This window comes from Chelonoidis abingdonii, chromosome 6 (assembly GCF_003597395.2).
Source record: "Chelonoidis abingdonii isolate Lonesome George chromosome 6, CheloAbing_2.0, whole genome shotgun sequence".
Taxonomy (NCBI): Eukaryota; Metazoa; Chordata; order Testudines; family Testudinidae; genus Chelonoidis; species Chelonoidis abingdonii.
The window spans coordinates 27,825,691-27,852,544 of record NC_133774.1 but is presented as its reverse complement, the minus strand read 5'-3'; the positions used below and the strand labels follow the sequence as shown (position 1 = coordinate 27,852,544).

The following is a 26,854-nucleotide window of genomic DNA, read 5'->3' as shown; positions in this document are numbered from 1 at the left end:
TTTTGCAGATGTTGGACCAGAGTTGGATTGTAACATAGTGCACAAGCCACTTAGTCCATGTGTGGATGGGGGAACTAAGGGTTCTGAACAGAAGGTACGGATGCCTACAGTGAGGGGATGTTCTGCCAGTATCCTGAAATGCAGGCATATGAACTATGTATATTTACAAATGCTTAGTTCTAATTCAGCAAGGTTATTGAACAATAAGCTTTACTCCTAGAAAGTCCCAGTCTCTTTGTGGTGGCATGATGCTCAGGAATAGGAGCAGCAGACAGTCTCAGAAAGTATCTTAGGGCTGGTACACACTACCACTTATGTTGATGTAACTTATGTCACTCATGGGGTTGAATAAGCCACCCTCCTGAGTGATGTAAGTTACGGTGACCTAAGTGCTGGTGTGGACTGTGCTTTGTCAGCAGGAGAGCTTCTCCTGCCGACATGGAGGTGGTTTTATTATGCTGGCGAGAGAGCTCTTTCTCATTGGCATAGGGCATCTTCACCAAATGCACTACAGTGGTGCACCTCTATTGGTGCAGCTGCGCCACTATAGCACTTCTAGTGCAGACTAGCCCTTAAAAAAACTTGCAGGTGCATGAAAACTAAATTAATGTATCAGAAGAGCAGAGGCTAACACGCTGCTAGCCCATTAGTAAAACCAAAAGGTTTCATTCCAGCAGCTTTGAAGCAATAATGCACTTTCCCATGAAAACTTAAAAGAAGAGGCGAAAAAAGGTCTGCTTGGTATGATGGAAAGGAATGTCAGACACTACTTGGTCAGACATTCCCATTCAATTTATTCCCATTACCCACCAGGTTCATTTACAGGCCAAATGCATTGACTATTTATCAAGAAGGTTTAAGATTAAGTTTACTGCCCACTAGCATTTTTGAATTATCTATATTGTTGGAACACCATAAAAACATGGAAACAACACAAAACAGCTATAAAAACTGTATTATCTGCATAGTTTAAACTTTCTACAGAGTAGTGTTATTTTTTTCTTCCCAATACATATACTGTACCACCAGAGCTGGTTTATAATTACCCTTAATAAGTCCTATTATTTTAACTTCATTGTTGAAATAAAGGGCTAACGATGCAATTTTTCCTCAACAATTTGGACTAAATCCTACTTCAAGTCACTGAGACTACTTGCATGAGCCTGGTGAACAGATTCAGTTCTTTGTCACCAACTGATATACATTTGTGTACTCACACTCTCTCTTTTAATGCGCTTGCACACACACACAGTTTGTAAATCCAAGTACATATGCACTAATAAACAAAACATACACACTGTAGATTGCACATTTAAACTAGGGCTGTCAATTAATTGCAGCTAACTTACGTGATTAAAAACTCAAAAAATTAATAGCAGTTTTAATCACACTGTTAATCAATAAAATAAAAAAAGAGGAGTCCTTGTGGCACCTTAGAGACTAACAGATGTATCTGGGCATAAGCTTTCATGAGCTAGAAACCACCTCATCACATGTATGAAGTGAAAAATACAGGAGCAGGTATAAATATATGAAAGGATGGGGGTTGCTTTACCAAGTGTGAGGTCAGTCTAACAAGATAAAACAATTAAGAGCAGGATGCCAGGAGTACCAATTGAAATTTATTAAATATTTTTGGATGTTTTTCTACATTTTCAAATATATTGATTTAAATTACAACACAGAATACAAAAGTGTACAGTGCTCACTTTATGTTGTTATTTTTATTACAAATATTTGCACTGCAAAAATAAGCAAAAGAAACAGTATATTCACCTTATACAAGTACCGTAATGCAATCTCTTTAACGTGAAAGTGCAACTTACAAATGTAGATTTTTTTGTTATGTAACTGCACTCAAAAACAAAACAGTGTAAAACTTTAGAGCCTACAAGTCCACCCAGTCGTACTTCTTATTCAGCTAATCACTAAGGCAAACAAGTTGATTTACATTTATGGGAGATAATGCTGCCCGCTTATTTACAACGTCACCTGAATGTGAGAACAGATGTTTGCATGGGACTTTTGTAGCTGGCATTGCAAGATATTTACATGCTAGATATGATAAACATTCATACGGCCACCATTCCAGAAGATATGCTTTCTCGCTTGTTTAAAAAAATGTGTTATTTTGACTGAACTCCTTGGTGGAGAATAGTATATCTACTGCTCTGTTTTACTCACATTCTGCCATGTATTTCATATTATAGCAGTCTCAGGTGATGACCCAGGACATGTTTTTCATTTTAAGAACACTTTCACGCAGATTTGACAAAATGCAAAGAAGGTACCAATGTAAAATTTCTGAAGATCACTACAGCACTCGATCCAAGGTTTAAGAATCTGAAGTGCCTTCCAAAATCTGAGAAGGATGAGGTGTTGAGCAAGCTTTCACAGGTCTTAAAAGAGCAACACTCTGATGAGGAAACTACAGAACCCAACCCCCCCAAAAAGAAAATGTGTTCTGCTGGTGGCATCTGACTCAGATAATGAAAGTGAACATGCATCGGTTTGCACTGCTTTGGATCGTTATCGAGCAGAACCCATCATCAGCATGGACGCATGTCCTCAGGAATGGTGGCTGAAGATGAAGGGACGTATGAATATTTATCACATCTGGCACGTAATTATCTTACAACGCTGGTACAACAGTGCCATGCAAATGCCTATTCTCACTTTCAGGTGACATTGTAAACAAGAAGCGGACAGCATTATCTCCTGCAAATGTAAACAAACTTATTTGTCTGAGCAACAGGCTAAACAAGAAGTAGGCCTGCATGGACTTGTAGGCTCTAAAGTTTTCCTTTGTTTTATTTTTGAATGCAGTTTTTTTCGTACATAATTCTACATTTGTAAGCTCAGATTTTCATGATAAACAGATTGCATTATAGTACTTGTATGAAGTGAATTGAAAAATACTATTTCTTTTGTTTTTTACAGCACAAATATTTGCAATAAAAAATAAAGTGAGCACTGTACACTTTCTACCCTGTGTTGTAATTGAAATCAATATATTTGAAAATGCAGAAAACGTCCAAAAATATTTAAATAAATAGTATTCTATTATTGTTTAACAATGCAATTAATCATGAGATTAATCACGATTAATTTTTTAAATCACTTGACAGCTCTAATTTAAACACTATATATATATATAAGAAACAGAACAAGTAGCTCTTGCCAGTAAATCAGACAAACTGAAGTTTTAAGCAACAGTAAAAATGGTTACTAACCTTTCTGTGACTGTTGTTTTTCAAGATGTGTTTCACGTGTCCATTTCACTATTGGTGTTTGTGCAGTCTAATGCACAATTGTCAGATATTTTTTCCTTACTGGTACCCATCAGGCAGTACGAGTGCCCTCTGCTGTTTCAAGCTACTATGCGCAAGCATAAAGGGCCAAGCTGTCCCAGACTCTCCTCAGTTCCTTCCTACCAGACAGACTTCGATAGAGGGAAAGGAGGATGGGCCATGGAATAAGAGTTATGAAAAGGTTAGTAACCATTTTTTTCTTCTTCAAGTGATTGCACATGTCCATTCTTCTGTAAATTACTCACAAGCAGTCCCAACTGGAGGTGGGTTCGATGTCTATCTGAACAGGGACTGGAGAATCACGTATCCAAATTTAGCATCACCAGCCTTCTGGAGGGCTGGGACTTCAGTGTCGGGTCAGTTACAGATGACCATGGAGCTGAAGATGGCATCAAAGGCAGAGTCCCTTCGCATAATGTTTTGCAAAAGTGTGGACTGACGCCCACCTCGCTGCTCTACAGCTGTCTGTGATAGGAACGTTCTTGAAGGAGGCGACAGATGAGGAGATTGATCTTGTAGAGTGTGTACAGATTGAGTCTGGAGGGGTCATCCTGCAAATTTGGTAGCACTGTCTGAGGCCATTCGAGACACACTTAGAAACTTTTTGGGCTGATATTGGTGAGCCCCTGAATCCTTCTGCAATGGAAAGGAAAAGTCTGGGGGACTTTCTGAAGGCCTTTGTCCTATCAAGATAGAAGGCCAGGGCTCCTCTGACATCTAGGTTATGAAGTATAGCCTCTCCGTTTGTCTTGGTGAGGGGTTTTGGGTAGAAGACTGGAAGGTGAATCAATTGATTCATGTGAAACAGGGAGATTACCTTAGGGATGAATTTTGGATGTGGCCTGAGCGTAACTTTGTCAGAAAAGAATACTGTGTAAGGGGGGTGCAGCATCAGAGCTGTTATCTTTCCTATTCTTGTGGCTGAGGTAATTGCTATCAAGAAGGCTGCTTTCATTGATAGGTTTGTTAGCAAACAGGTGGTCATGGGTTCAAAGAGAGGCCTAGTCAGCCCTTTCAGCAACAGTTTTAGATCCCACATGGGGGTAGGAAATTGAGGTTGAGGGAAGAGGATTATTATACCCTTGAAGAACCTTTTAGTTATTGAGTGTGACAGCACTGAGTATCCTTCTATAGGTTGGTAAAAGGCTGTTATAACTACTAGATGAATCCTAAAAGAGTTTAGGGATAATCCTGATGTCTAGGATGTGTGAAAGAGCCACTGATATTGGGGAGATTTGTTGAGACATGCACCAAATCTGAAAGCTGGATCATTTCTGCAGGTAAGTACATCATGTGCAGGACTTTCTGCTGTGTAACAGAACCTTTTGCACTTCCCTTGAGCAGGAGCTTTCTAGCTGTTGGTGTAGTAGTTCCAATGTTGGAATGATCATTGATAAGGTGACCATCTTGAACTTCTGATTCTTGACAAACTTGTTGAGAGCTCTGAGGTCCAGTATGGGTCTCACAGCTGGGATGAGGGTCACTATTAGGCATTTCCTTATCACAAGAGTGCCAGGGCTTGAAACCTGGAGAGTGCAGCATATTGTTGTACCAAGGCTAGTATCCAGACCGGGTGCCAGAACCACACAAAACAATAATTTCAAAAAAAATTATTTACAAACTAACTATACAAAGGTCACTATTCACAGGATTTGCCTAAACACTTGCAGAAGCAGAGAGGGAGCTCCAAAAACCATCATGGGTGTTAGAAAGGAACTGAGGAAGGTTGGGGCGGCTCAGCTATTTATGCCTGAGCATGGTGTGTGAGGTAGCAGAGGACACTCGTGTAGCCCTGATGGACACCGCTAAGGGAAAACTCCCTGTGCCAGTGGAGTGCACAAACACCTAAAGTGGAATGGACATGTGCAATCTTGAAGAACATATTCATCTTCAATTACAATAAGTGTTCTATTTATATTTTTAAGTGACTACAGAGAAAAAAAACACTGTGAAATCTTTCAGTAGAAAGCAAGTAAATTGACCCAAACTGCTGAAAGCATCTTTCTGTAAACCATAGACAAGATATTAATCTATCTCTTTATAAGCCCGTGATCTTTCTAACAAGCAGCACATACATCTTGTAAGCTGCAGAAACTCTGTATGCCATTCATTCTTCAACATTCCTCAATTTGTTTATACTTCATCTTACATTGCAATTTGAGAAAAACAAGAAAAAGAAAACACTAATGAAAAAGCTGAATTGTGCAAGCAACTGAAAGGCACTGAGAAAACAGATTACTTTTATTTTAAAATGACATTTTAGAGTAATTTTTTTCTTTTTCTTTTTTTTTTTTTAAGATGAATGCTAATATGTTTAACTGTGTTTTTCTTAGATGTGCAGTGTTGAAGTTGGAGTCTGGACAGACCAATTTCAGAGGCATTATTAGCGCTGGCCCATAGAAAATTATGTCATGAGATCAGCTTTTGTAAATCTTAATTCTTTATTTAGTAATTCCAGTGTTCCATTTTATCCACTGAATATACTCAAACTATGAGAATACTCATCTTAAATTTTAAAGCTACAAATTAGGAAAAAGTAGAAGTACTAAATGTTTATGGATAAAAGTCATTTACTACAGTTTTTAAAAAGGACTAGTTAGATACTGGTGGGTCTCAGTTCCCAAGAATGAGACAGGCTGGAATCCTCTCCACACTTTTCAGATATTTGGCCCTTTGAGGCAACAGTAGTTCTCTCCTCTGAATTCCAAGAACTGTCAGTGGCCCAATAACCAGTCCATAACATCCTGTTCTTCTTCGAGTGATTGCTCATATCCATTCCAGTTAGGTGTGTGCGCGCCGCGTGCACAGCCGTCGGAGAAACTTTTACCCTAGCAACACTCAGCGGGTTGGCTGGGCGCCCCCTGGAGTGGCGCCACCATGGCGCCGTATAAATACCCCAGCCGACCCGGCCACCCTTCTGTTCCTTCTTACCGCCCGTGTCCGTCGTTGGAACAGTGGAGTGCAGTTTACCTGACCTCCGCATTTTCCCTAGCTAATCGCTCGTTTTTTGTTACTTAATTGTTCTTGTTTTACATAGTTAATTAGTTTATTGACAGTTTAACGTTATAGTTGTAGTGTTTTTGTTAGTAATAGTTTTCGCGGGGTCTGGGGCTCTTCCCCTACCCCGCGCCCGGTACCGTAGCCATGCCTGGCTCGCCGGGCTTTAAGCAGTGTTCGGCCTGCAATAGGCCAATGCCGACAGGAGATCCCCAATGATCTTCCTCTCTTAAGTGCCTTGGGGAATCGCACTTATCTTCGAAGTGCCCCATTTGCAAGGCATTTAAGCCGCGCACGAAGAAGGAGCGGGACGCTAGACTCCGGCAGCTCCTTATGGAAGTCAAAGCGGCATTAGCACCCTCGCCGGCACCCCCAGTACTAGCCAGCAAGTGAGTGACGCCGCCCCATCGGCACGAGCACGGTCCAGCACCACGAAGGCTCCTTGGCACCGGGCGCAGCCGACGCAGAAGGAAGCCCCACGCCGCTCCCTCTCTCCGAGGTCGAAGTCGGCAAGCCTCGGACCGGCTCCTCTACGCCCGCACCGCAGGCAGAGACTGCTACCAAGGCAGACCGCCCGGCAACCGGCCCCGGTTGCGGCGCCGCCTAAACCGGCCCCGTTGACTCCAGCCCCATGAGGCCATTGAGTCCGGCGCCTGGAAGCTCCCCGGCACCGGCCGTGGTCGAGCTAACCTTGCCTTCGACGCCGGAGACTTTTTCAGCGGCAAGAAACCTCATTGCCCTGACTGACCGGCACCGGCCCGTGCCCTCGGCACCGCCGTCCGCGCGACTCTCTCCAGAAGCAGCAAGCCGCTCTTACCGCAGCTGCCCTCTGTCACAGCTCTCCGGATGGCCGCCGCTCGAGGTCCCACTCCCGTCGCTGCTCCCACATCTCGGCGTCGCTCCGCTCACGCCACAGCTCGGCCTCGCGGCACCGCTCACCATCGCGGCACCGCTCACCACGACACCGGTCCGCCTCTCGCTCCCCGTCCCGCTATTCGCGGCAGACCGGTCGAGCTCCCGGCACTGCTACAGGGACGGACCGTCGTTCACCACGGAGCCGATCTCGCCATAAGGGGCTTGAGGTCCCGGTCGACCTCCCGGCACAGAGCTGGTCGCAGGTCCCGGTCGGGCTCGGCTAGCGACCAGCCATGCGGGGTACCGATACCGTACCGGCACCGGTCCCCAAGACCCAGAGCCGCTCGATCTTATCGGCACTTCGGTGCCCATGTTTGCGGCTCCTCCATGGCCGGCCGGTCAGGAGTCGGCCTCCTCGCAGGCCGGGTAGTTATACAGTCGGAACCAAGATACTGACATGGCCGCGGGGCTGTTTCAGGATGCACGTCCCTCGGATGCAGGACAGCACGCAATGGCCTTTCTGGACACCCTGGGCATACCATCAAGCCCAGGGTGCTCCCCTGGTCCCGGCCCTACACTTGTTTCGGAACGCAGGGCGCCGGAAGCCATCATATCCCGCCCTCCTCCGGAAGAGTCAGAGGACCATGTCATCCATCCTCCAGACTCCCCAGAGCATCTCGAACACGAACGGCCACAGGACCACGGTGCCATTCAGGATCCACTCGTTCCCGGCATATCCTACTCTCTCTTCCCCGGATGAGGCGGCGTGGCGGCGGTCTTCTTCCTCAGGGCCGCCGCCAATAGACCTGAGAGCCCACCAGGACCTTCTTCGCCGGGTGGCTCTCACATAAACCTCCCGGTTGAGGAAGTGCTGGAGGTGGACGATCCGGTGGTCAGCATCCTGGCCGCTGATACCCCGACGTATGTGTGGCCCTGCCATTTATCAGGACCATCCCAGGCTGCTACTGATACCCTGTGGCAGTCTCCAGCCTCCATTCCGCTGACGGCTAAAGGGGTGGAGAGGAGGTACATGGTGCCTCTCCGGGGGTACGAACACTTGTACGTCCACCCTCCCCCCTCCTCTTTAGTTGTACAATCTGTCAACGAGAGGTGAGCGCCACGGCCAACAGACGTCCTGCCCCTAAATCCAAGGAGGCTAGGCGGATGGACCTGCTAGGCCGGGAAGGTGTACTCGACAGGCGCCTTACAGCTCCGAGTGGCCAACCAGCAGGCTCTGTTGAGCCGCTACAACTTTAACACTTGGACAGAGGTTGGCCGCTTTACTGAGTTGCTGCCCCCGGACTCGCGCCAGGAGTTCGCAGCCTTTGTGGAGGAGGGCAAAAGGTTGGCAGGACCTCCCTCCAAGCTTCCCTTGACGCGGCCAAATTCGGCTGCCAGGACTGTAGCCTCGTGGAATCACAATGAGGCGAATCTCCTGGCTCCAGGCCTCCAACCTGCCACCGGAGCTGCAGTACCACCCTTCAAGTCTTTTACCCTTTGAGGGCCGGGGTTTGTTCTCGGACAAAACGGACCCTCGGCTGCAAAGCCTAAAAGACAACAGGGTGATCATGAGGTGGTCCTCGGGCTGCACACACCCTCCGTGACCCAACGTAGGCCCCTTTAGGCCCCCAACCCCGCCGCCCGTACTTTCCGCCTCGAAACCGGCAGGACTTCAATAGAAGGCTTGGAGGTCGGGGTGGGCGAAGGCGCCAGTCTAGCCCCCACGTGGGGCAGTCTCAACGGTCCCTCTAAGGCCCCACCCGGGCGCCAAGGGCAGTTTTTTGAAGGTACGCCCGGGGACGGCCTACCAGACTCAGTTCAGGATCCTTCTCCCCCTTTTCCAACCACCTCTCCTACTTCCTTCTGGCGTGGTCGCATCTTACTTCCGACCAGTGGGTGCTACGCATGGTGAAGCAAGGATACCACCTCCAGTTTGCTTTCACCCCCGCCTTCCACCCCCTTCCCGGTCCCTCTTCAGGGACCCCTCTCACGAGCAAATCCTCTGGCACGAGGTGCAATCTCTCCTCACTGCAGGAGCCATAGAGGAAGTTCTGCTACCCGAGAGGGGGAAGGATTTTACTCCCGCTATTTCCTCATCCCCAAGTCCAAGGGAGGTCTCCGACCTATTCTCGACTTGCGGGACTCAACAAGTGGCTACGCAAGTTGAAGTTCCGCATAGTCTCCCTGGGAACTATTATCCCGTTCTTGGATCCTGGAGACTGGTACGCCGCCCTCGACATGAAGGACGCGTACTTCCACATAGCGATCTTCCCCCCGCACAGGAAGTACCTTCGGTTCACAATCAACCAACACCACTTCCAATTCACTGTCCTCCCCTTTTGGCCTGTCTACGGCCCCAAGGGTCTTTACAAAATGCATGGCAGTCGTCGCCGCCCACCTTCGCAGGCAGCAGATACATGTCTACCCGTATTGGGACGACTGGCTCATCAAAGGCGCCTCACAAGCCCAAGTCAGTCATCATGTTTCCGTGATCACGGACCTCTTCGGCCGCTTGGGCCTCCTCCTCAATCTGGAGAAGTCCACTCTCATTCCAACACAGAGACTGGACTTCATAGGAGCGACCCTGGACTCCTCCCTCGCCAGAGCCTACTTACCGCAAGCCCGCTTCCTGGCAATCACTTCACTCATACGACGCTTGCAAGCCGCTCATCTAACCTCGGCTCGCACCTGCCTCGCTCTTCTGAGACATATGGCTGCATGCACTTATGTCACCAAGTACGCCAGGCTCCGCATGCGGCCCTTTCAGACGTGGCTCCACTTGGTCTTCCTGCCCGAGCAGGGACTCCATGGACGTGCTGCTCACGATCCCTCCAGGTCCCCTACGCTCCCTCGACTGGTGGTTGGACCCGTCTCTGGTTTGTGTGGGATGCCATTTCATCCGCAGCAACCGTCACTACCCTGACGACGGACGCGTCATCCCTCGGCTGGGAGCCCATCTAGGTCGCTTGCAGACCCAGGGCCGTTGGTCAGCCGACGAGCTCAACCTCCATATCAACGTCCGAGAGCTGAGAGAGCTTGTTCGTCTAGCCTGCCAGATGTTCCAACAGCACCTTTGTGGCCGTTGTGTCTCCGTCTTTACGGACAACACACAACGCCATGTACTACATCAACAAGCAGGGAGGGACCCGCTCGTCTCCCCTGTGTCTGGAGGCTATTCAACTGTGGGACTTCTGCATAGCCCTCCAGGTGGACCTGGTGGCATCCTTCCTCCCAGGAGTCCAGAACACCCTGGCGGATCGGCTGAGCAGGTCCTTCCTCTGCCACAGTGGTCGATCCGGCTGGACATCATTTACTCCATCTTCCAGAGGTGGGGTTTCCCCTCGTAGACCTCTTTTGCCTCCCACTCGAACAGGAAGTGCCAGGAGTTCTGCTCATTCCAGGGCCTCTCCCCCGGATCGCTGACAGACGCGTTCCTCCTGCCCTGGAACCACCGCCTGCTTTATGCCTTCCCTCCGTTCCCTTGGTGCACAGGGTCCTGCTCAAGCTCCGCAGGGACAGGGCGCATCTTATCTTGATTGCGCCTGCGTGCCCAGGCAGCCCTGGTACACCACGCTCCTGGATCTGTTGGTAGCCGCTCCGATTCCCCTCCCCTGTGTCCCAGACCTGATCACACAGGACCACGGGACGCTTCGTCACCAGACCTGCGATCCCTCCACCTCACGGCGTGGCTCCTGCATGGCTGAACGCTGACGAGTTGCGCTGTTCCGATTCGGTGCAGCAGCATCCTCCTTAGTAGCAGGAAGCCTTCCACCCGCCGGACGTATGTGGCCAAATGGACGCGCTTCACAGCTGGTGCGCATCGCACGATGCTTCTCCCTTGCAGGCGTCAATCCCGACAATCCTCGACTACCTCTGGCACCTTAAGCAGGAGGGCCTGGCGAATTCCTCCCCTTAAGGTGCACCTGGCAGCGATATCCACCTTCCACCGGGACAGGGTGGTTACTCGGTGTTCTCTCACCCAGTAGTCTCTCGCTTCATGAAGGGCCTGGAGCGTACTTATCCCCTGCTCGTCACCCCGCCCCCTCCTGGGACCTGAACTTGGTCCTAAACAGGCTTATGTTGCCGCCTTTGAGCCGCTTGCAACTTGTTCGCTTCTCTACCTTTCGTGGAAGACGGTGTTCTTGGTGGCGATCACCTCAGCGCGCAGGGTCTCGGAGATCAGGGCCCTCACTGTAGACCCTCCGTACACTGTCTTCCATAAAGACAAGGTACAGCTGCGACCTCATCCGGCATTCCTCCCTAAGGTGGTGTCTGCTTTCCATACTAGCCGGGAAATCTTTCTCCCGGTTTTCTCTTCCCGAAGCCTCATGCTTCTCGGCGGGAACAGCAGCTACACACCTTGGATGTGCGCAGAGCGCTAGCTTTCTATGTGGAAAGACCAAAGCCCTTCCGGAAGTCTCCGCAGCTCTTTGTGGCCGTTGCGGAGCGGATGAAAGGTCTACCAGTCTCCTCCCAGAGATTTCCTCTTGGGTCACCGCCTGTATTCGCAAGTGCTACGCGCTAGCTCATGTTCCCCTTGGTCGTCCTACAGCGCATTCCACCAGGGCGCAAGCTTCCTCAGCGGCCTTCCTGGCGCACGTCCCATCCAAGAGATTTGCCGTGCTGCGACCTGGTCATCGGTCCATACTTTCGCCTCGCACTATGTGTTGGTACAACAGTCTTGAGATGACGCAGCCTTTGGAGTGGCGGTACTCCAGGCTGCCACGTCTCACTCCGACCCCTCCGCCTAGGTAAGGCTTGGGAATCACCTAACTGGAATGGATATGAGCAATCACTCGAAGAAGAAAACAAGGTTACTCACCTTTGTAACTGTTGTTCTTCGAGATGTGTTGCTCATATCCATTCCACACCCACCCTCCTTCCCCACTGTCGGAGTAGCCGGCAAGAAGGAACTGAAGGGTGGCCGGGTCGGCTGGGGTATTTATACGGCGCCATGGTGGCGCCACTCCAGGGGGCGCCCAGCCGACCCGCTGAGTGTTGCTAGGGTAAAAGTTTCTCCGACGGCTCTGCACGCGGCGCACACACACCTAACTGGAATGGATATGAGCAACACATCTCGAAGAACAACAGTTACAAAGGTAAGTAACCTTGTTTTTTAGTGCCTAGATGAGTAAGAAGTAGATAGCTCCTCAAATTGCAAGCATATGAGAATTTCCAATAATCCTAAGTCAGGACTGTCAGGAAAAAAGTCAGTCACTGAAAATGTTATTTCCCTTCCAAACTCAGAGAACTTGGGTGGGTGAGTAGACATACAGTCAAATGACATTTTCAGAGAAACATATTAACAGGTCAGAAACGACTTTTCTATAAAAGATCACCCAAGATTCCCACTCTTGTAGAACAAAAAGCTCAAGTGGAGTCTCTACAAACCTCTTCTGACTGCTATTGTAAAATGAGCTCTCTCTGCCTGCCAGTAGGAGATGCAGCCATCAAGACCAGTTTCAGACCCTCACTCCTGTGGACTTCAAATTCAGTTTTGCTGGAGTTTTAGTGTCATTTTCATCATTTGCCCTATGCCCCAGAGAGGCTACTCACAGCACCTGTCTGTTTTAACTTACAGAGCTGAATATGCTTTTGATTTGTCATGATGTTCTAGAGGGGGTACTTATGTACTGATATTTGAGGCTGTACTACTGGTGCCACAAAAAGGCCAAAAATCTTTGAAAGCTAGGGTGAATTCTGGCCTGTCTCATAGCAGGTATGTGAGACCAAAGTATAGGAATCCCATCAATGTTTTTTTTAGAGAAATTCTTTAATACTGAAGTAAAACTCCAATGTGGTATAACCGCTATATATAAGATGTGAGTTAGAATAAAAAAGTTTTACCCCTCAAACCTCACTCTTCTTTCTTTCTTCTTTAATTCTCTGTGTTTTTGATTTCCAAGTCTTCTAACATAGAGGTATTTGCTATAACAAATTCAGCCTCAGGCAGATTGCACTGCAGGATCAAGTATGATCAGAAAATGGGATCTAATGAAGAAAATTCTTGTACAAATATCAGTCTCAATGTAAATGGACTCCAGCTAGAGTCTTGTTGGGCTGTCCCAGTGAAGACTGATATGTCTCAAGAAGATGGGCCAATAGGAGACACCTGTCATAGAAAGGGGAATCAATGAATTGGCTTAGTAGGCCTAGTGGGGCGCACAATTGGCCACCTGATATTCTCTTATCAACCATCGTGGACGTTTCATATTTGGTGCGCAGACATCCACAACTCTGTTCCACTCCCTGACTACTACAATCTACATTCTTGCCTGTGTACACCACTATGACAATTTGTTTTATATGATATAGTCTTCACTTTTGTATTAGGAAATAGTTGGATCGTTCAAGTCATACACATAAGCCTTCTTGTATTATAGATTCAAGTATTTTAAGACTGCATATTACTGCTGACAAAAGGTATTCCTTGTCCAAGGGTTTCAGATAGGTGATTTACATTTTGACACAAGAATGTGAAGAGTTCTGCATTTACCCAGGCTATATCCATAGCGCTGACACCGCCAACTATTGGGAACAAATACGAGTTTTCCCCTGAAGAGAGCTGAATCTTTTAACATGAGAACCGGTGGATTCAACAACACAGGCATGTGTCAGAATTTTGGGACTTATACATGGCTTCACAACTGGAGAATCCCTGGGGGAACACATCTCGTATAGGAGTGGCTATCAAAGTAGAATAAATGAAGGTGGCATTTTTCCAGAGAATTCTACACTGTCTTCATTCAGGGATGCTCTCAAAAGTGAGATTTAAAGTTAATGAAGATTACATGTATGTTAACGAGAATTATATGCAAATAAAAATGAGAAGTGCCACCTTAATTTTCATGTGTGAAGTGCAAAAATAAAGAGATCACTTGATTTAATGTACATATTGAATTCTACTTTAGAAGAAAAATAAAATACATACAGCATCTGTGACTTCTATTTCATACACCTTTTGGAATGTCTCCCGTTCAAAGAAAATAAGCTTCCCATTGCCACCTCCTTTCTTAATAGAGGTGCCCGTGACAATTAACTTATCATCTGGGCTGAAACAGCAATCTGTCCTGTAGATAAAATAAATCATTATCATAACGGGCACACTTGTAATATGTTTTGGGAACATCATTACAAATACAGTTAAACAAATCTTCAAGACAATGCCTTTTCTCTCTTAATACAAAAGGTTTTTAAAACCTATTGTCAATGGCTTAACTATGTCTGACAACTAAAATCATATGTACAAATAAAGCTGTGCACAAAATATTCAAATTTGGTAAAACTAACAAAAATATCTCTTTTTCAGAAGTCTTATCAAAATTTCAGCACTGGAAACAAAAAAAAAAATCAGCAAGTTTCCAAATCAGCAAACAAATAAGTAGGTCATGAAATCTGTTTTCACCAATGAAATATTTGTCAAATTAATTTTAAACTGCAATTATAAATCTGAGGAACTAGAACACAGCTCTGTAGAGCATGAGGCACCTGATATTCCCACACTGCCACCAGGAGGCCATGCAGAGGCACAATCAGAGAACACTGTGGCAAGTAGGTGCCACAGGAAGTACCACCCAAGAGACCCAGAATGATAGTTCCCTGTGGTCCTCTAATTGGCCAAGCGCCCCTACTTAACACCAGATTGTCTGGGCACCCACACAGACTTTGGCTTACTGCAGTGCCAGACTTTGCCTCATCTCCTGATCTCAGGTCTCTGATTCCAGCTTGACTTCGACCCTGATTTCTGCCTCTTGATTCTAGCCTGGTACTCCCTCTGAAGTCCAGTCGTCTATTTCAGTTTGACTCTGATTCTGCCTTTTGATTCTAACCTGGTACTATTTCTGATCTTCGGTGTCCAACCCTGGCCTGACTGACCCTGACTCTTGTTTATGGGACCTTGGCTTGCAATTCCTCCAACGAGGACTGTCCCTAGCTATTTTGGTGTCCTACGCAGCCCCCACCCCCCATGGGGGGGCTGTGTGGGGCCCCGCCCCAGGCCTCTGCAGTGAGGTGGGGGGCTGGCCATGTCCTGTGGGAAGTGGAATGACCTGGCCCCAGCCTACTCCTCTCCCCTGGCTCCCAGGCTTGGAAGGTAGGGGGAACTACTCCCCAGCACTTGCTGGTGGCGTGGCTGGGAACCAGGGCAGCGGAGCAGGCTGGAGCCGGGTCACTCTACTTACCGGTGAGGGCAGGCCTGCCCACTTCTGGAGTCCTCAGCGGAAGGGGTGGAGTGGGGGCGGAGCAGGGACAGGAAAAGAGGGAGCAGGGATGGGGCTTTGGGGAAGGGGTGGAGTTGGGGCAGAGCAGGGATGGGAAGAGGGGGGCTGGGGCGGAGCAGGGACTGGGGGCGGGGCTGGGGTGGAGCAGGGGCAGAGGCCATGGGGAAGAGGCATAGCAGGGGCTGGAGCAGCAGGCAGTTGCGTAGGGCACAATTTCCTGGTGCCCTTCGCTGCTGTGTACTTTGCACATAAGTAGGGACAGGCCTGACTCCCACTCCTGTCTGATGACTCCTGTCCCTGAACACCTCCGCTCAGTTAGAGCCCCTAGGCCAGGGGCTATACACCCTAGTCACTTACAGCAATTTTAAGTAGATGGTCAAAACTATTTTACAACATGCTCCTTCCTTTCTCTCAATACTAGAAACACGGAAAGAGTTCCAAGTCCAAGACTGAATCCGTCTTTGACTTATTTCTGAGATATCATTTGAAAACTATAAATCTTGAGTGAGAGTTGTAACTGGCTGTGCCTAAAACTAGGTGTTCAGTACAAATCAAAATAATAAAATAAATACAATACTCGCCCTCCAAGAGCTCAAACACAATCATTTCAACATATAGATGTTATATACAGCAGTGGCTCCAGGCACCAGGCACCTTCGGCGGCTTGTCTGAGGGAGGTCCACCGGTCCCGCAGATTCAGCGGCAATTTGGCAGCAGGTACACCGAAGCTGCAGAACCGGCGGACCTCCTGCAGGCGCACCACCTGGCTCCTAGTGCTTCCTGACTGCTTGAAGGTGATGGTGGTAGTGGGGTGTCTTCCCTGAACAGTTCAGGGTCCAGGGATGGCCCCCACTGGCCTCCATTTTTACCCTCACCTCCCACTACAGCTATCCCTGCTTTGGCTGTTTCTGCAGCTGCTTCTACTGGATGGAGTAAATAAAGTACTTACATTGGGAAGAAGCTGGACAGACCTTCAACTGAGTTAATAGGTTTTTTAAATTGCCTGATATCCCATGTTTTTAATGTATCATCTCCTATGAAACAAACAACAAATAAATGACAAAAGTTAGCACACAAGAGTCAAGAATTACATATTTGTAGAAACTTAATTTTTGTCCAGGGACCCAAAAGCTAAATAAATCAATAAAACAAACGCAGAAAAGAACCAGCACGTTTAATGGGGTGGGAGTGCTACATGAAAAGAATGAGCTGTTTGTGCCTAAAGTAATGACTTCAAGTTCAATAATGAGAAATACCACCTGTAGTGTTCCTTACTGTATCCTTCAATGAGACTGTCATGGACTTTTCCTCAGTGGCAAAGTCCTACCAACATCTACATTATGACTTTTAGCTGTTTCTAGCAGAATGGAAACTCCTTAAACATTAATCCTTGTGCTTGTGGGGTTTTGGGGCTGTAAGGATTTTTTTGGGGGGTGGGGAGTTGTCAATTTAATTTTCATTGACCTTTCAGAAGCTAAATCGCAAAGGTTAAAATGGAAGGAACAGTTCAAAAGTTACATAAGATATATGGAGCCAGATTACAACTTGTCCTACATGGGTGCAAGGGAGGAGGAGAGAGATAGCATAAGGAGCTCTCCCCTTTTCCTTAAAAGACACACAGCAACTAAGCATGGAGTGCAGGCATTAGCTACCTGAAAAGGGGAAAGGAAGGGTAGACAGAAATTAGTCCCAACGCTCAGCCTACTTTCTGCACCAGCCAGCTGACAGATGGTGCACACACTTCACCCACTACAAGCGAACCAGAATAGATGCATGTGTTCTCCGGCTCCCCTCCCCAATCAGCAGTGGCACAGAACTCCTCTAGGGCCAGGGTGGGGAAAGCGAGTTCCTCCTGCCCTGGGGTTGCAGAGAGTATCCATTTCCTCCTTCTGCAGGGGGAGAGCAAGCTCCATTGGCCCTGGAGCCATGGGGGATGGGGTTGGAGGAGAGAGCCAGAACCACCAGCCCCAGGTCCTCCGGTCGTGTGGAGCAGGACAAGGGGGGCAGTTCCTCCAGCCGCAGGGGGCATAGAAAGTGCCCCTTCAAAAGTGGCCACATTTTTATTCCTGTGTACACTCCTGTTTCTACTGAAAGTCTGATTAAATCAGCCAGAATTCCTTGTGGAGACACACTGCAGGACAGCCCCTCCAATACAACTGTGACTGTAAAAGCCAGAACTACTTCACAATAAGTCATTTATAGCAGTTGTCATGTGTCTTTGATAAATGTGGTATGAATCAGCAAGTCAATCAAAGTTATGCTATTTATTCCCTTTTGGTAGTTATGTCATATTAACTCCGTGTTAAAGAAGGCTAGTTACTTGTAATTCTTGCGTGTAGAGAGATGTGCATATCAATGGATTATCACTCTGGGGTATATATTTCCAGAAACAGAGGAGGCAGAAATTCTCATAGTTCTAGAATTTTGAGTCTCTGAGGCACCAACAGGGTCCTGCACATTACAGAACCCTCACTAAGGCAACTAGCTGACCTCCTTGCATTCCAGGTCAGTTCCTTACAAAGGTGAGAAGTATTAGACAAGTATTAGATTAAATCTAGATAAGAAGTTACAGAATTCCCTTGAACTATGATGGGAGGGGTGGGGTGAGTGGTTATGCACAGAAACGCACAGAACTAGAGCACAAGAATTAGAGGGAAGTCATTTTCTTTTCTTCAAAGATATTCATCACTGTGGATTCCTGCTCATGGAGACTAAAGAGCTTAAAGAGGATATCTAAAATAAAATGTAATGAAAAAATGGGTAACAGACAGTAATAAAAGAAAATCAAGATAAGTGGCATGTCTTTGAATGAAAGCAGCAATGGGTGGGTAGGTGGGTGTAAATAAAATATGAAGGACTAAGATACCTCTTCAACATAAAAGCTTGTTGAAAGGTATCAAATTTAAATAAAAATATCTTGACCAGAGTAAATCTATGTTGGTTGGGAAGTGGGGGGGCAGAAGAGAACAAGGGGTTTGAACTCCCTGTCTTGGGAATATCTATTCATTTTAGGAGTTTCTAATAGTGCCCATCCCAGTAGTACTGAAGTGTTTGTTTCTGTAACATGAAAAACAATAATTATTGTCTCAGATGCTAAAACAAAAGCACCATTTGGCTGCTTTGCAAATTTCTTGGATAGGGACAGATCTGAGGCTAGCATCCAAGGCTGCTCTGTCCCTAATGGAATGAGCTTTGACATGATCTTTAAGCTGCAGACCTGCCAAGCTGTAGCATGGAGAAATGCAATCAGACAGTTATTTAGACATAGCTCTCTTGCTAACAGCAAAACCTACTGTATTTGTGTGACAAGAAGCTAGAAAGACTTTTGCAGGGCTTTGGTCAGTTCCAGATAAAAGTCCAAGGTCATTTTCACATTCAGTTTCTGGAGAAAGGCCTTGTTGGGATGAGCACTGACAGATGTGGGAGAAATGTTGTTAGAATGACTTGGTCATTAAGGCAGAACACTTTAGAATACATTTAGGATGCATCCATAGAACTATCTTATCAATGAAAATTTAATACGAATGTAAATGAGACACTGGTGCCCCAAACTCACACTTGGAGGTGAAGTCACCACCACCTGGAAAATGACTATATTATTATCCCACAACACCAAGGTTTATTTAATAATGATTTCTAAATGCATCAATCCCTATAGGGGCTGGAGCAACACTGGTCTACCTTCAACTAGTTCATGACAGATTAAAATAACTGCCAGATGAATCCATATAGAATAAGTTTTTAAATATAGCCTCAAACAAAGAAAGAAGGCAGTCAAGCAGTTTTTTAAATGGGGCATTCAGAAGAATTCACATTAGGCCTGAGCATACCTCATCACAGTTTTTTCCCATTTAAACTTTTAAGTCCTTATGGCAGACTTGTCCTGAAAAGCTGGGATGATTTTATATAGTTGCGGAGAAACACAATGCCTCTGACTCTATCTCCATGCCAATAAGCAGCACCAGGATCCCAGGGTGGGATTACAAGCAGGTGCCCTGATCCATGTGATTATTCGTGGCCAGACTCTTAGAATGATGGGATCAGCCACAGTCATTCCTATTAAGGTTTAGATCCAAATTTGTCACAGTTAACAGAGAGCTACCAGAATAATGCCTTCATTTTTGCTGAGCCAAGATAGGTCTTTTGCAAATAGCCGTCAGTCAAGGTAGAACCAACTTGCTGATGGGACAGGAGAAAATGCTGATCAGGAAGACTGTAAAGGATACAGGCAGGGGAGAGAGATACTGTGAAGCAAGGATGCTGCCATAAATTGAAAAGTGAACCATATGATAATCTTTGGGGAGCTCCACTGTTGACATCAGCCAGAAGAGCAATTGACCAGTCTAAGTCACCAAGTGAGTGTTGCATAAGGCTCCTGTGCTAGTGCCTGAAAGGCTCTAAACATTAGAACTGTGGCAGTTTCTCAAGCATTCTCAAGCTGAATGCACAGATCCAAGGATAATTGAATCATCACAAAGATCACTGGAAAAGATTCATTTCTCTGCACTAACAACAAAGTTTACAGAATAAGATACAATTATTTAAAACACATAGGAAAGCTATTTACATAAAAAGGTTAACATAAGAGAACATCAAAATATTAAATGTATGAAAACAAAAGCATATCTTTAACAATGTCTAAATATTTTCTGGCCCTTACATGCGTGAGAAAAATAGAAGGAGAGTATGCATGAGCATCTCCGTTTTCTCTGAGCAATGCAGGGGCTCCTGTGCTGTTGCACCCTTGAAATGTACATCACCTCAAAGGAGGCAAGGTCACAGCTCTGTACTTCTGCAATGGCTCATGCACACCAGGCTGTAGAAAGACAACTAAGGAGCTACCCAGGAGACAGAAGCTGCTCATCACTCCGCCCGTGGGCCAAAAGCTAAATGACAGAAGATGGATCCAAGAGAGAAATTATTTTGTATTTCTACACTTACACCATTTTCAATGTCTCTCAGGATGACCTGGTCTTCCAGACTTTACCCTTCCAAAAGATCATTCCACTTGGCACTGTGTTTAAGAATATTAGCTTCTCTATCCATGAAGAATTTATGGCTGCTAGAACTTCAAACTTTCCAAAAAGCCCTTTGAGCTCCATAAATTCATAGATTATAAGGCAAGAAGGAACCACTATGATCATCTAGTCTGACCTCCTGTATAACACAGACTGTAAGACTTCCCTGAATTAATGTCTGTTTGAACTAGAGGATAATTTTTAGAAAAACATCAGTCTCGATTTAAAAATCAGATACTAAAAACAGGTGACATAGCTATATAATATCCATTAGTGCCAATAAATATTGGTGTTTTATTTAGGTGAATGTCAAGTTTATTTACTTACGCAAATACTGATTGAAACAAATCTAAAGTTAAAATTTACCTTAAGGAACAATTCATCTTGCTCTTTATCAAAACCAGGGCCAGCTCTACCATTTTTGCCACCCTAAGCAAAAAAAAAAAAAAAAGGAGCTCGGACTGTGCTGTCCCAAGAATGGACAGAATGCTGCCCCAGGCAAGTGCTTCCTCCACTGGTGCCTGGAGCCGGTCCTGATCAAAACAGAAGTCTGTACAGATCAAATTTTAAAAAATCATGGTCAATATGTATTGTTACACACTCTCTAAATGTATTAATCAGAAATACTGTATCTGGAATCTCTTCACATTCATCAAGAAGTTCTAAACAAAACAGTTTTTCCTTCTAAATATTTTAAATGGAAGATGGTTAAAAATTGAGAAAAAAAAAAGTATATTCATCTCTGAGCCATACAAGTAGCACATATTTGCACATGCTATCTGAAAGCTCAGAGGCGAATAGGTTTCATTGAATTTAGCTACATGTAGTCATGATGCACTGGTTTTCATTTATAAGTTGACTATTTAAGCGTCACCAGACCTAAGAGTTGTTCACCTCTAAGAAGATACACCAAAGAAATGTACTGAGCCACCACATGACTTCAGAGATTTTTATCTTCTAAACAACAAGACAAGTTCACTGTAAGTTCTATATATTACAAGAATATAAAATCAGTTTTATTTTTATGATATATTAGTAGCTACACTATTGAATCACTTTTTATTGTTAAGATAAGAAAACATTGTCAAACATGCTTTTGTAAAATAATGAAAACTGTGTAAATATCAATTTAGTAAATTTCTGTCAGGTTCTTAGTTAACTGACAAGAACAAAGCCAGGAATTCCCATAAGTAACTCCTCTGCTGTTCCTTTTCCCTTGTGCCTGCAGCTGAGCTCTGCCTCACCTCCCTCATCTCCAAATCAGAATCTACATCAGATGCAGGAGAGGCAATCAGGCTTTCAGTGAAAGTCCCCATTCCCCCAAACAATGATCCTCTCTTTGATCCTCAGCACTTGGCAGGTGTGCTAATCTATGACTGCTGGATCCACACATGCTTTTATTGGTACAGATCCAAAGCAACACTTGTATTAAAACATTAACCAAACAAAGAATTTAAAATAAAGTATGAATCCTTCTCATTTTTTAGTATAGCAGATATATAGAGTTTAAAAAATCATCTAACCAGGCAAGTACTGTATATTAAGGTAATATTTTTAAACACACTAAGGAGCTATTTTTATGCTTAAATCCTGCAATACTATAAATCAAGTTTTTATACAATTTAAACTGAAATGTGATAGAGTAATGATTAAGAAAGTTAAACATAGTCTGACCAGTCATCTGGATGCCTGATCATCCAGATACACATTCTGAGGACAAATAAGGATGAGAAGAACAGGGGGGAAGGAAGTGCAAGACAACACTAAAAAGACACAAAAGCCTACTGAGCAAATACCATAAATTCACAAATACAGAGCTTAAGAAAATGTCCTCAGAAGGAAGGTATCACATGGATGGACAAATGAAGAAAACAAATAGCATAAAGAGAAAGTCTGATTAGAGCACAATAGGCAGCTTTGAAAATCTCAGCCTATAACTACAGGAGGAGACTCAGAGAACCATTTATAAATGCTTTGTTATTTATACAGGAGCACAGAGGTTGACAACACTTTACAGGTAAATAAGAAGCTCCCCTTTTCATGGTATTTACAATACAAATTAAATAAAATACAAACCAACAACAAAAAAAATACAGTGTATAGACAAGCGAACTGGGGAGAGAACAAACAATAAACAATATAAAGTGAATACTGCTCGATAGATCGAAGCTTTTCCACAAAGAACAAATGAAAAAAGTTATTACTTTTCAACATTTTGTATTAATTTTGAAAATTTCTTAATACTTAATTTTGTTTATTTTATTCAAAATTTCTGATTTTGGTGGATTATTATTGCTCGGGTTAAAAAAGATTAGAATTTGTACAATAAAAACACAGCAAAATAAATTAAACAACTTTCTTCTACAATTTCCCTTAATTATTTTTTATAAATGTCCTTCCGTAAACATACCACAGGTGTTCTCAACATTCAAACCCACCTTACAAAACAGGACTTTCTTATGTAATCTATATGGAACTGGAGCCATTAATCCAGTGATTCCAATAAAGGAGCTTCTACTTTAAATAAACCAGCCCTTTGATCCCGCTGTGCATAGACTAGGAAATGTTTAAAAGCACATATCTTAACATCCACAAAGTTTTCAGGGCAGCACTTCTTAATTTCAGCACTGAATTTGGCTCAGGTGCCCCTCATCATGATGGAAGGGTGGCTGGACCAAATTTGAGTGGCATTGCATCCATGTGCAATAGATCACAAAGACACTTACTCAAATTTATTCAGGACAGAAGGGCAGCAGCGATGTTGTGACCCGATGAGCGGGAAGCCTTGCTACACTCCCTCAAAAAGTTTGACATACTCCCCACATCCATGTTCAGAACCGCCACTGAAGCACAATTTTAGAGTAAGGTATGGTAATGAAAGATAAGATTTGTGAAGTATTTCAGATTAAAAAAAATAAATCCAGAGAATAGCTAACTTCTGATTTCAATGCATTATTTTCCTAGTATGAAAAATTATCTCTAGGTGATATGATTTAAAATGGCCAGAATTTCTTTCCCATATTAGTTAATAGTTAGCATAAATCTAAACTTATCTTTCATTAAGCAACATACATCAAAGAGCTTTTTATTCACCTACCTCCTCGACTAGCAAGGACAGTACCATCATAGGAAAACGTCAAGCATGAAGTTTCTGTGCCAGAAGCATGTGCCTGCCTGCAGTGGAACTTTGTATGAACCTGTTTGTCAAGCAGATAACATATTTAAGCATTTGTTACTTCCAGACTGAATATACTTATTTCCTTACAACATTAAGCATTCTTTATTACATTTCCCGCCTCCTCACTTTAAAAAAAAATAAATAGAAAATCATTTTTGAGTCAAGGAGTGGAAACCAGTTAATATTTCTATAATTTTTTAAAAATGTTTCTTTTGCATTGTAGCTTATTATTATTAAAGTGGTTTTAAAGGCAAATTTTAACTTTTTATAGATTTCATTTTATAGTACAGAAAAACAATTGCACATCTGCATACAACTGGGGCTCACTGGATAGGATGCTGGACAGAAGGATTTTGACAGGAAGGGGAAATAAGGGCTGGCTGGGCAGGAGACTGACATGAGAAGCCTCAGGAGTAGAGACTAGGACTGGCTGGCAAGGAAATTGGGACTGAGAAAAGGAGCCAGGGTTAAGGAAGAGACAGGCCTGGGACAGATAGATTGGAGGAGACAGGGCAAAAGGGTCTCTCCCCACTAAGAAACACTCCCCTCTGCAGCCTATAGCAGAATCCAGTATTTCTCAGTGTCTCAAATTCTCTGCTGTCAGCAATTATCTGTGGACCTGAGTGGCAAAGCGTGTGTCTCACCCCCTTCTAGTGCTAGTCCACATAGAGGATGACAATCTACTATTGCTATCAGTTACTCCGTTAGCTCAAGCAGCAGAGGTCTGTGCAGTGGATCTAAGCTTCCAACCCTCCTGAGGACTCGTGGGTGACAGTATGATGCCCCATGATGGAATTTCTGTTTTATCAGTTTGTTTTTAAAAAGCTAGGTTATTACACACAAAAAACTACATTAAAAACATACTAAAGTTTTAAAGTCAAGCACTTTTTAAAAGTCAGGAAATGTCAACATTAAGATTGTCTATAGAATGTTCTCCGGGCCTCAGCTCTCCATCTGTAAAATGAGGGACAGTAACACCTCTATCACCTCACAGGGCTGGGGAGAAGATAATTAAAGTTTGCAAAGCACACACACACTAATGATGAGCAACACAGAAGCCAATGCGGAAATTCAGTAATTCCGTCTTCCAGTTTAAACAGCATGAGGCAAATAAGGCCTAGGGCCACACATTGAAAAACTGAAGAACTGTTCATTAAATAAGCGCCATCCATCCTGTGCATTGAATCAGGCAAGTGTTCTGTGGAAAAAATAGTATGGTATTATGTAATTAAAGACTGTATCATAATGAATATGCACAAGTAGGATAAATGAGGTTCCACAGGCAACCTTGATTCTGACATTTATGAACTTTAGAGAGTTTGACTTTGCAAACTAATAATAATGTTCTTTTAATGTAATTTTCTGTGTGTAATATATTATATTTAGAAATTAAGGGGCCAGATATTCACATAGGTAAAGTTGCTTACTTGCTCATCTGTTTGCAGGATTGAGTCCTAAATATGGCCTAAAATGTAGGGGAAATACACATACAACTGACTCTTATATGTACATATAAAGCAAGCTTGGGAAATTATGTACATTTCCCCCCCACACTCCTTGGAAACTGAATAGAGTAACCCAGGTTTAATCAATGCACTTAGGAACCATGATTAAAATTGTCACTTCTAAACTAATATACTTATTCTGGATGCTACATATTGAGCAGATTTTAAACGAGAACTACAAGTTTTTGTTGGTGCTACTCTTAAACAACCAAGAACAGATTTTATGACATCAACTACAAAAAGGTTGTTTTCAGAATGTGTGATGATACACTTGAGATGCACTGTGAATCATTCTGGTAAATAAATATCCTGCAATATTTATTAAATATTACCACATAATTTAAAATGATTTATTTTGTGTTTGCAAGATACCACAAATACTTACAAATAAATTAACCATAACCAAATGACCATCACACCAAACTGTCACAACTATTATTAAGATATGGAATTTAACCATTTTAAAGAAACTGGCCAAACCTAGATCTTTGACCTACATCTCTTGCATACTCAAAAATTCCACTAAAGTCAATGAATGTAGGATTTAGATTCTTCTGAGTAAAATGTTTAGACTACTGCCAATTTAATCTGTCCATTAAACTGAATCTTTCTGCACTGGAAGAGCAATCTTTGATATTTAGCAGGGTAGTACCTACCAAAGGCTCCCAGATTCAGACACTTTATTTGTATTTAATCACAGAAGTGAAAACAGAAAGCCTCTGTACCTGAGGATACTTACAAGTTTTTCCCTTTACAAGCTAACATAATGTTGAAAATGGAAAGGGGGGAAAAGTTAGGGTATATGTTATATTAAGTTTGAATATTTAAAAAAAGACAGCGATTTTAAACAAACCTGCCCAGCCCAAAGGTTTTAGGATCCCACTTAAAATAAGGCTATACCCTGAAAATAATGTAAAAACTACAATGGGGTTCTGCATTTCTCTTTCAAAAATAATTTGCTCAGTTTCTCAGTAAAAAAAAAATTGTTTTTCTAACTGCAAAGTCACCCTCAATATATTACTTTACTGAAGAAAATAACCCTGAATTGTAATACTAAATCAAGTACTCTAAAAGTTATTGAAGGTTGAACAAAAAGTTTTTGCACACACTGGGAACAATTGATGCAGTTTTCAAGGAAAATAACTTTTTGGCCTCTGGCCTCTTAACATATTTAACTATAGCCTAATCTTGTTTACTAATCACTGGCAAAACTTTTTTTTTTTTAACATTACTGCTTGCATCTACATCTAAAATTCCAGTTCTTTCCCTCTCTCTGAATCAGTTTCTGAACATTGTGCATTAACTCTTGTTTTATGTCTTTCCTTTAAGCAAACAAATTAGTGGACAATTAGTGAATGGGGGTGAATTAAGAACACAAGAACGGCCATACTGGGTGAGATCAAAGGTCCATCTAGCTCAGTATCCTGTCTTCTAATAGTGTCTAATGGCAGGTGCCCCAGAGGGAACGAACAGAACAGGGAATCATCAAGTGATCCATCCCCTCTTGCCCATACCCAGCTTCTGGCAACAGAGACTAGGGACCCACTCCTGCCCATCCTGGCTAATAGCCATTGATGGACCTATCCTCCATGAACTTATCTAGTTTTTTTTTTAACCCTGTATAGTCTTGGTCTTCACAACTTCCCCTGGCAAGGAATTCCACAAGCTGACTGAGTTGCGTGAAAAAATACTTCCTTTTGTTTGTTGTAAACCTGCTGCCTATTAATTTCATTCGGTGACCTCTAGGTTCTTGTGTTATGAGAAGGAATAA

The 26,854-nt window shown here is 44.0% G+C and overlaps 1 protein-coding gene across 2 annotated transcripts in view; it reads right to left on the bottom strand.

Annotated features, from left to right (window-relative positions):
* The window catches only part of WDR70 (WD repeat domain 70), a 276,981-nt gene that overhangs the window by 35,601 nt on the left and 214,526 nt on the right, over positions 1-26,854 (bottom strand). For both annotated transcript variants that reach the window (XM_075066919.1, XM_075066921.1), the window contains exons 11-13: positions 23,498-23,597; positions 16,332-16,416; positions 14,095-14,233 (exon numbers count right to left, since the gene is read on the bottom strand). In XM_075066919.1, coding sequence (XP_074923020.1) covers positions 14,095-14,233; positions 16,332-16,416; positions 23,498-23,597 — 324 coding nt within the window. The remainder of the gene's footprint in view (positions 1-14,094; positions 14,234-16,331; positions 16,417-23,497; positions 23,598-26,854) is intronic.